This window comes from Nelumbo nucifera, chromosome 2 (assembly GCF_055504915.1).
Source record: "Nelumbo nucifera cultivar China Antique chromosome 2, China Antique-T2T, whole genome shotgun sequence".
In the NCBI taxonomy this organism is placed as follows: domain Eukaryota; kingdom Viridiplantae; phylum Streptophyta; class Magnoliopsida; order Proteales; family Nelumbonaceae; genus Nelumbo; species Nelumbo nucifera.
Window position 1 is genome coordinate 24846508 of NC_142650.1, and position 9673 is coordinate 24856180.

At 36.7% G+C, this 9673-nt stretch overlaps 1 protein-coding gene across 4 annotated transcripts; it reads left to right on the forward strand.

Annotated features, from left to right (window-relative positions):
* Positions 1–1003: 1003 nt before the first annotated feature.
* Positions 1004–8121, forward strand: HBP5 (SOUL heme-binding family protein). Of its 4 annotated transcripts, none has more exons than XM_088896935.1 (9): positions 1418–1559; positions 3638–4169; positions 4823–4956; positions 5091–5159; positions 5254–5325; positions 6220–6302; positions 6403–6534; positions 7159–7372; positions 7766–8121. In XM_088896935.1, exons 2-9 carry the CDS (start codon positions 4142–4144, stop codon positions 7808–7810), a joined length of 777 nt encoding a protein of 258 aa, XP_088753061.1. In that variant the 5' UTR covers positions 1418–1559; positions 3638–4141; the 3' UTR covers positions 7811–8121. The 4 variants fall into 4 exon arrangements, with proteins under 4 accessions (XP_010254287.1, XP_088753061.1, XP_088753063.1 ...); XM_088896936.1 differs by lacking the exon at positions 3638–4169 and adding an exon at positions 1842–2046 and having other exon boundaries at positions 1435–1559; XM_010255985.3 differs by lacking the exon at positions 3638–4169 and having other exon boundaries at positions 1004–1559; positions 4819–4956.
* The last annotated feature ends 1552 nt before the right edge of the window (positions 8122–9673 follow it).

The window sequence follows — 9673 nt, forward strand, 5'->3', positions numbered from 1 at the left end:
GAAAAGAACCAAAGTCAAAATAAACAGGAAGAGCAATTCTTCACTAAATACTTAAGAGAAAATCAATCTTATGGTTCCTACAAAAAAGTTTCATAATTTATGAGAATACTCACTCCTTAATAGAATCCTATTAAGGCTCTGCTCTCTTTTTCGGTTAGTTAATTACCTGGGTAAATGCATTTACCTAGATAAGTGATTTCTAAGAAAAATTTACCCAGTTAAGTGTATTTACCCATGTTCTTTTATTTCCCAAGTGAAAAAGGAAATGATCATTTTAACCATAACAATTCATTATTAAAAGGACATTTTTGTCCCATTCAAGTGTTTGAAACTTTTTCCCTGTTATTTATTCATATAGGAGATGAATCCGAGTGATTGATACCCAAGAAAATAAACTTTTCCTGATCCCCACATTAATCTGAAAAAAGAAAATGGGATTCTTGGTCAATGGGAACCAAAATCCCTTTGACCAACATTCCCCCCTCTCAAAATCCAAAAAAGAACTCCCCCAAAATTTTCTCAAAAAGAAAATTTTAATTGAATACAAATTCATAAATCCCAATGTGATACTAACTTAATAATTATGAACTAAGATAGCTAACTTGATAAATTCAAGCTAAGATAAAAATTCCAAAATTCCATATTGATGCTAACTTAATAATTGTTTACTCAATCGGATCAATAATGTAATCCCAACTTTTTATGTCTTAAAATAACTTCAACATGCATAAAACTTATTGACCTTCTCTTGTATTTCATCATTGGCCCTTTAATATAATTCTTAAAAACTAACTTTATAAATATTTACTCGATTGGTCCGAATCTCGTGCTGAATTTTCTAATTCTGAATTACGATAACTTCTCATGGATAAAGGCCCATTCTGAGTTTCTGATCATGTGGCCTTGGACCAAGTAAAACGTGGCGAGCTATTGGCCCCAGATCAATTATGGGTCTCCCTCTGCTCTGCTCCCCGACCCAAAAAACCCAAAAAGAGTAGACACTCCTTTTCTTCTCGGAATTTCCTCAAACAAATGCTAGCCAATCGTTTTGATTGGCTGAGCTTTGCCTCTATACTTCTCTAAACGTTAGCAACCCAGGTGCAGCACAGTAGCTGGGATCGGAGACCAACTCCAACTGACAAATGGCCACGTATCTGTCCGACCAATTCCTCCGGCCAATTGCGGGGCTCCATCCCAATGCCCGACGATTCAGCACCCTAAAACCTGCCCGAATTTCTCACTCACCGTCAAAAGTCTCCGGGAGAGGAAAGCTAACCAACGCTGAAACTGGTCCGAAATTCAAGTGGGCTCTTAGACTAAGTTTAGCAGAACAAAGCCCACCCAAATCAACGCTTGACGTGAATCGGCTAGTGGATTTCTTATACGAGGATCTCCCGCATCTCTTTGACGATCAGGGAATCGATCGAACGATGTACGATGAGCGTGTCCGATTCCGTGATCCAATCACTAAGCACGATACCATAGGTGGGTATCTCTTCAACATTGCGCTCTTGAAGAAACTTTTCCGGCCGGAGTTTCAGTTGCACTACGTCAAACAGGTACCTCTACCTTCTTCTGTTCAGTTTTCCTATAGCTTCGTCTCTTCCTCCACCAGTAATTCCTCCTATGGTTGGAGTTCCAACACGTAAAGCTGCCATGGGCTTTTGAGAATCTATTTGCTACAGCTCAATACCAGTAGAGACTGATAAATGAACTCACATACAGAGTTCATCTAGTTTGGCATCAAATGCAAAGACCTCCATATACATATTTGGGGAGGTCCATTTTCATCATGTACAGAAGTTTTATTTACTAGACTTTATGGAAGCTTGTATTTACAGTGACAAATTTTATTAAAGTGAGAGGACAGCCCTCCCTGGGAATAAGGCACAACATCAAAGAAGCAAAATATCTAGCCCAATCAATGAATGCCACAATCACATGTGTCAGGAGAACAAAATTTGAGGATGATTCTCTACATAGAGGGTAGACAGGGCACAGATGCATTGGTGACTGGGGCCATCTAGGTCAAGGGTGATTATATGGGTATGGATTTCAGGAGTTGATGACTCCATTTGTACACAATTATAGGTTGCACTCTCTCAGTAGACTATTTATAGTTCTCAGTAGAATATTTATAGCTCTCAGGAGTTGATGACTCCATTTGCAGGAGTAAACAAAAATATGAATTGAATTCAAGTCAAACTCAAATATTTATAGTTCTTTAAATGTTCTTTTGTGTCTTATGGAAAATTCTAAAGGAGTGCCATGTAACTTTTTCCTTGAACTGTGCAATTTGCAACAGTCTCCAATGGTTTTCTTCATTAATTGCCAATTGACCACTTAAGTGGGAAGCAATCTCTATGCCCCCTCCCAAACAACTTGAACTTTAAAGATGGTCTATTCACCAAGTCTTACTGCATTATTTATGGATATGATCATTAAACATATCCAAGAGGAGATCCCATAGTGCCTGATGTTTGCTGATGATTAGATCTGTTCATGGGTCGGGCCAGGTTTTGTCTTTGTATCAACAGAATACATTCAGGCTCAGGCCTGAGCCCAGCCCAACCATCGGGCCTAGGTCTTGAGCCCGAGCCCGAGCCTGGCCAAAAATTTTATTCTTTTTTTATTCAATAAAAAAGTGTTTTATTTATTAAAAGCCTTCAAAACTCAAAAATAAAAAACATCTCACTATTACTTGAAAAAAAAAGAGAAGAAGAGCATAGAAAAAATATTGTATATATTTATATATATATTATTTAATATATAGTATCACGTCAGGCTCAGGCTTGGTCCGGGCTTTTTTAAGAAAGCCCGAGCTCGGCCAGAAAAAGGTCAGGCCCAGTGCTTTGGGCCCGAGCCTGAGCCCGCAGACCTAAAATTATGACCAAACCCGACTTATAACGGGCCCATGAACAGGTCTATTGATGATATGGTACTAATTGATGAAATTATCAAAGGATTAAATGCAAAATTAGGTTTATGAACAACTGCATTAGAAACAAGAGGTTTTAAAATAAGTAAGGCTCAAACATAATATATGCAATGTAAATTTAATAATAATAGGAGTGCAAATCAGGGTACACTTAAAGGATTGGAGACCAAGAATTGTTCAAAAAAATTCTATAAAATAGTTTTAAGGTCAGGCATGCTGTATGAAGCAAAGTGTTGGGCAGTTATGAAACATGTCCAAAAAAATGAGTGTGGCAGAAATGCAAATACTTATACAGTAGCAAGAAGACTATAAAAGACAGGGTTAGAAATGAAGTCATGTAAAGGAACCTAGGAGATCCAGTAGGTGATAAAATGAGAGAAAGTAGATTGAGATGGTTTGGTCACATGCATAAAAGACCATCTATAGAACCTGTTAGGAAAAGTAATCTGTTATAAGTTGAAGGGGCTAGAAGAGCTAGGGGAAGACCAAGAAGGACTTGGATGGAAGTAATTAGGGGTGAGCATTCGTTTTTTTTTTTTTTGTTCAAAACCGAACTGGAAAAACCGATTTAATAAGATGGCAAACCGAAACTGAAATATATAGAAACCAATTAAACCGAACCGATTTTTTTTCGGTTATTTTGGATATTTCTGCTAAAACCAAAATTAAGTCAAGCCTTATGTGTTCTATCAAAAACAGAAGGCCGGCAAAGGCAAAGAAGACACAACAGCAACCGACAGAGGCAAAGAAGACGCAGTGGCAGCCGGTAGCCCGCAGCCGTGGCACTCGGCTGTTGATACTCAACAGGACAGGGAAGCCTCAAGGGATTGACACTGCAACATGCCGGAGATCAGTTCCGGGAGGCTTGAGGCGGTTCCAAGATGGACGGCTGGTTTCTATCTTTTGCAGAGGAGAAGGGAGCAGGAGGAGAGAAGAAGACGAAGTGACGAACTGATTGAGGAGGGGGTTTATGAAGGCATGACGTGTAGGACCAAGCAGGACCCACATTGGATGGGTTTGTTTTGTTTTGAAAAGCTTTCTCGGGGAGGTTGCCGAATGGTCTTATCATTGAGATTGACAGTGCTGTTGGAACTCGGCTATGAGTAGCAAGTTGGTAGCCTAGTGGTAGTAAATGTACTACCCTATTGATTAAGTAATTAGTTGTGACAGATGTCCACTATCTTGAGTAAATGACAGATTCACATGACGCAAATGCCCCCTAATCTTATCAGTGAGTAAAATTAGATCGGTTTTTTTGGTTAACCAATTTATCAATTATGATAACCGAAACCGAAAAGCAAAATACAAAATAACCGAATAATAAAACCGAACCCAACCAAAAAACCGATTAGACCGAACTGATTAAACCGAAATCAAACTTTTGGTTCGGTTTTTCAGTTTTAACTGAATTATGCTCACCCCTAGAAGTAATAAGAAATTATTTAGGTGCCCATAATTTAATAATGGATATGGCACTGAACAAAAGAGAATGGTGAAGCAGGATTCGTATAGCCAACCCTTGGGACAAAATATTGTAAGATATGCCTATAGGTACCTTAAAATAAACAAAACATCATTACCCATTGGGATATTTTAGTTTAGTTAACTTAGTAAAGTTGAATACTGTGGTTGAAACATAATATGACTCCTACTGATCAAAAAATAAACATAATGTGACTCCTTCAACCATAATAATTTGTCATACTCCATAAATAGCTCTTCCTTCCCTGGACATTTGACATGAGCAGATCGTGTTTTCTTTTTATTAAATTTGTTCATTTTGTAGCATGATAATTAATTAAGTAAATTCCTCTTAATCCTTGTAAACCTTCTCCTCCTGTTTTTGGGTTTAGCTCCTTTGATTGATTTAATTGTTATAGACAGGACCGTATGAGATAACAACAAGATGGACTATGGTAATGAGGTTCGTTCTTTTACCTTGGAAACCAGAGCTGATCTTCACAGGGATCTCTATCATGGGTATCAATCCACAGACCCAAAAGTTTTGCAGTCATGTGGTAAGCTGCACTTCAAGTCACATTATAAGAGGAGGAAATGAGGCTGCAGATGCACATGTAATCATGTATGTGCATTCTGCACATTTTGAATTTTATGAACTGCTAATTATACAGAAAATTGTCTTTCCTTGTAGGATCTTTGGGACTCTATTCAGAAAAATGATTACTTTTCTCTAGAAGGTTTGTTGGATGTAATGAAGCAGGTACCAACTATTTTATTTACAAAAAGTTTGTTCTATGTGCTAAATTTGTTCCTAGACTCCTTGGCCATTTCTTGTAGTTTTTGTTTCTCTACAGCTGAGGATTTACAAGACCCCAGACTTGGAAACACCAAAGTATCAAATACTTAAAAGAACTGCAAATTATGAGGTATATCTACTACATTTTATAGAATCTTCTATTTGTATTCATTAAGATCTAGCATTTTCCTATTCTATGATTCTGTCTTATTTAGATGTAGAACACATGCACCCAGTTCTTTAATTGCAAGATAAATTGCTAAATTTCACCAAGGAAGTTATGTCTAATTTGAAACCCAATACAAGCTGCTAAATCCCATACTCATCTAAATAAATCAGTATGCCAACTATATGGGATCAGCTACACAAATAGTGGTGCCACTCCACTCTTTCAAGGACCATGTCCATTGCTAAAGTGTGAGCCCTCAAATCATTTCGTATTACCTGTACCCATGTCCTGTCTGATCCATCCTTTGCTCTTCTCGGCCCTTCAACATTTGAAATAGACCATTAAAATCGAATATTTACTCTAAATATCCACAAGGTACCATACTTTCTTTTTCCAGGTACCGTTCACAGGTATAAATATTCTAACCAAAGCTGTTAAATTCCCGGTGTCAGGAATCTGTCCATGTTCTGCAAATAGAACATGCGAACCAAGTAGGAAAATAGAACCAAGGTTCTAGAACCTGTCACAATGGATTATCCTGTTCCTTGTTTCTATAGATTTTAAGTATGAAACTTAAAGTATTCCTGATGTATTTATACTCTCAAGTCATCCTTGAAGCTTATTTGCAGTAACTAGGTATTATTTAACCAAATTTCTAGCTCCATTTACACAAGGATCTCATTGCTCTTATCCTTTTCATTTTCATGCATGTCAATTTTTAGATGTAGCTGTTGTTGGGAACTCTTAAGAAGATTATGTCAAATCTGGTTGGTTAGATTTGATCTCTCAGCAAAGTCTAATTGGAAAATTGAAAGAAAACATCCAGGCTGATCAGATTTCCAAATGCAATTACAGGTGCGGAAGTATTCTCCATTCATTGTTGTAGAGGCAAAGGGAGACAAGCTGTCAGGTTCATCTGGCTTTAATGATGTTGCTGGGTCAGTTTTTTCTACCTTTTTTTTCGGATCAATTTTATTTTATGTTATTTAATGTTCTTGCATGTGGAATAATTTATGAGAGTTAATGGTATTTCTTTAGGTATATATTTGGAAAGAATTCCTCTATGGAGAAGATCCCAATGACTACTCCTGTGTTCACTCAGGCATTTGATGCTGATTTGTCTAAAGTATCTATTCAAATAGTTCTGCCATTAGAGAAAGACCTGAGCAGGTAATGCTTTTATTATTTGATTTGGTTCATAACTAAAATTTAAAAAAATTATAAATATATCATAAAAATAAATATTGATCAGTAAATGGATCATTAAAGAAACATAAAAACTGGAAGCAGTAAAACACAACAACCAAGTGACCCATAGTTTTTTTTATTTTTTGGCATTCGGTGCCATGCACCATTAATAACTTCCCCCTTGACCCTTTTGTTCCCCAAAGTGCTGGTTGAGGGATTCGATTCTGCATCAACACTGGAACAAACCAGCTAACACACCAACAAGCCAGCCCTCGGTTGAATTGGTGGCAAGCCATTCCTCCCATAGTGGAGGCACAAGATCAAAGCAACATGTCTGTAGGCTCTTTGTGGTATGGCCACTAGGTCTCAAGTGCACCTAATCCCTTCCCCACCCTGTGTCCTTACTAACCTCTGACCCACTAACCCAACTATTCAAAAAACAAAAATAAAACACTAAAAAAAAATTGGGTTCAAATATTTAAGTTGTTATGTTATAGAAAATTGCCCAAGTAGTTGAAGGAGTAAATTCTCTCTTTGATAAATAGTTTTCTCATGCCTATTTAGTTTGATGTGTGAAATAATTTAATAAGTATGCTTCTCAATCAGTTTGCCAGATCCAAACAAAGAAGCACTTAGCTTGAGAAAGGTGGAAGGGAGCATTGTTGCAGTATTGAAATTCAGTGGAAAACCAACTGAAGACATTGTTCGTCGGAAGGAGGAAGCATTGCGCTCTGCACTTCTTAGTGATGGTTTCAGACCAAAAGAGGGTTGTTTGCTTGCTAGATACAATGATCCAGGGCGGACATGGAGTTTCATAATGGTATGATATTTTGGTATTTTCTTCCACTGTTCCAATAATGAGTATTCTGTTCTAGAAGTGTTGCAAATGATCTCTATGAATTCATTGATAGAATTACAATGTCACTCTATCCCATGCAAAACAAAAGAAAGAAATATTGATATTTGGACTTGTGGTTATGCTTTTTATCTGTCTTCCTCACAATATATTTCCATGATCCAGTTCTCTTTACAGTTTCCTGCATCAGTAATTGACCTGCAATTTACCATTTTTTCTTATATTTTGCACAACTAATAGTTTATGTAGAATAGTCATTTGAAGTTGGATGTTTGCAATGGTTTGCTTTCTGTCCTTTCATTTCATCTTATCTCCTGAAATTGTTATTGACTTTTTTGTGGATGCTTTGCTTCGTAGAGAAATGAGGTGCTGATATGGCTTGAAGATTTCACAATGGAGTAGTATGTACTAAATGCAGCCATCCTGTGATTTGAATTCCATGCTGATTGGCTTTGCATGAAGGTACTGCCAGAGGATGTTTTCAAGGTACAAACTAAAAAAAAAAAAAGGAGGAAAAGAAAAAGCTGCAGTTTAAGCATACAGATATCAACTGCACCATTGAAAATCTCTGAAATACTTAACAATCCAAAATGTAAAGCACTTGATTCAGTAAATATTTTGTATAGAAAGTAGTTACTTCAGACATTGTTCCCCTCCCTAAAGATGAGGGAAGTTTTACAAGGTATTCATTGGTATAGTGTTTGTTTAGGACATTATTGGTTTGGTACAGTTAACAACCCTGCAAACCTGCCTGTGTTTTCCTGGTTCTGGGCTATGTTACAAGGATGCCACAGTGCCAGGGTATTTCTTTGTGCAACTCAGACACGAGGAGTCCTAACACTCTGCCATATTGTGAAAAAAGTGTGACATTGTGTTAGAATTTGTCGAAGTAGCCGTCTGGTAATTGCTGAATTGGCTAAATTGAATTACTTACAAGTTCGCACTTTTAGTGGATAAAATACCCATCTTACGAAATATTGGAAAAGTAGTAATTTGGGATGCCATTTAGCAATTAAGGCTCCATTTGGAAGAGTACAAATACAAATATGTAGAGCTTAAAACCTTGCATTATGTATTATTTTGTACCTATTTGTACTGTACATATTTGTATTTGTACTCCTTCCTGAGTTTAAAGAATTTGTTTCATACTGATCAATAAGTACACCATTTAGCAATTTAGTAGTTATCGATCAGCTCTAACAAGTAGATATAGGAGAGTACTTGAGTTACAAGGTTATAAATTTTGAAAATTTTAGCTATTTAATACCCTTACTTGGTTTGTTATCAAATTTTCTGAAGTTTCAAAATTCTGGGTGAAACTGTTCTGATAAAACTTGATTATGCTATAAATGTTTTAGTATTTTAAAAGGAAAAATCTATGGTACCAGAAAGACATGATACCAAAAGGCTTTGACCAATCAACACCCCCTTGGAATTTTGATGAAAACTATCACTTTTATCCCTAGAATTTTGATGAAAATTACAACTTTTATTCCTGGAATTTTGATGAAAACTACCACTTTTTTTATACTGGTTGATTGGTTATAAATTTTTTTGATATCTTGTGTGAGACAATGGAGTTATATAAATACATAAGGCCCGTTGATCCACCGTAAATCCAAGTAAGACCAAACCAATTTGATCCAAGTAAGCAATCAAGCAAATCAGATCAATTTGAAGTAATAGACTAATAATAATAAAAGGGCAAAACCAGCAAAGGATAAAACACACGAAGGGGGTATCACACATTTCGAAGTCTCTCTCTCTCTGAATTCAGTAACAAACGAACTATATAGCAATTAGCAACTGACCAACCGAGGGCTGACTCATTGGTGCGTTAGCTGGTTTGTTCCAGCGGAATCGGATCCTCCAACCAGCACTTTGCCATCACTTTGGGGAAAAAGAGTCTAGGGGAAAGTCATTAATGATGCATGGCACGGAATACCAAAAAAAAAACTATAGCAACCTGAACCCTCGCCAGTACGCAGCTTCTCTGGGAGTCCGGCCAGTTCAATTTCCTTCTTCAATGTTCCAAATCGCAGTCACTTTGTTAGACTTTCAGAGTTAGACCGTCGATGCCCTATCTGTCGGCTTACATCATGTCTTTCGAGCATTATATCTTTTTCTGTAAATTTGTATAGATATATAACAATTAGGGGTGAGCATTTGATTTATTCGGTTAAAAACCGAACTGAGTAAACTGAAATTTTAAGAACCAAACTAAAAAAATAAAAACTGAAATTAGAAAAAACAAAATAATTGAAA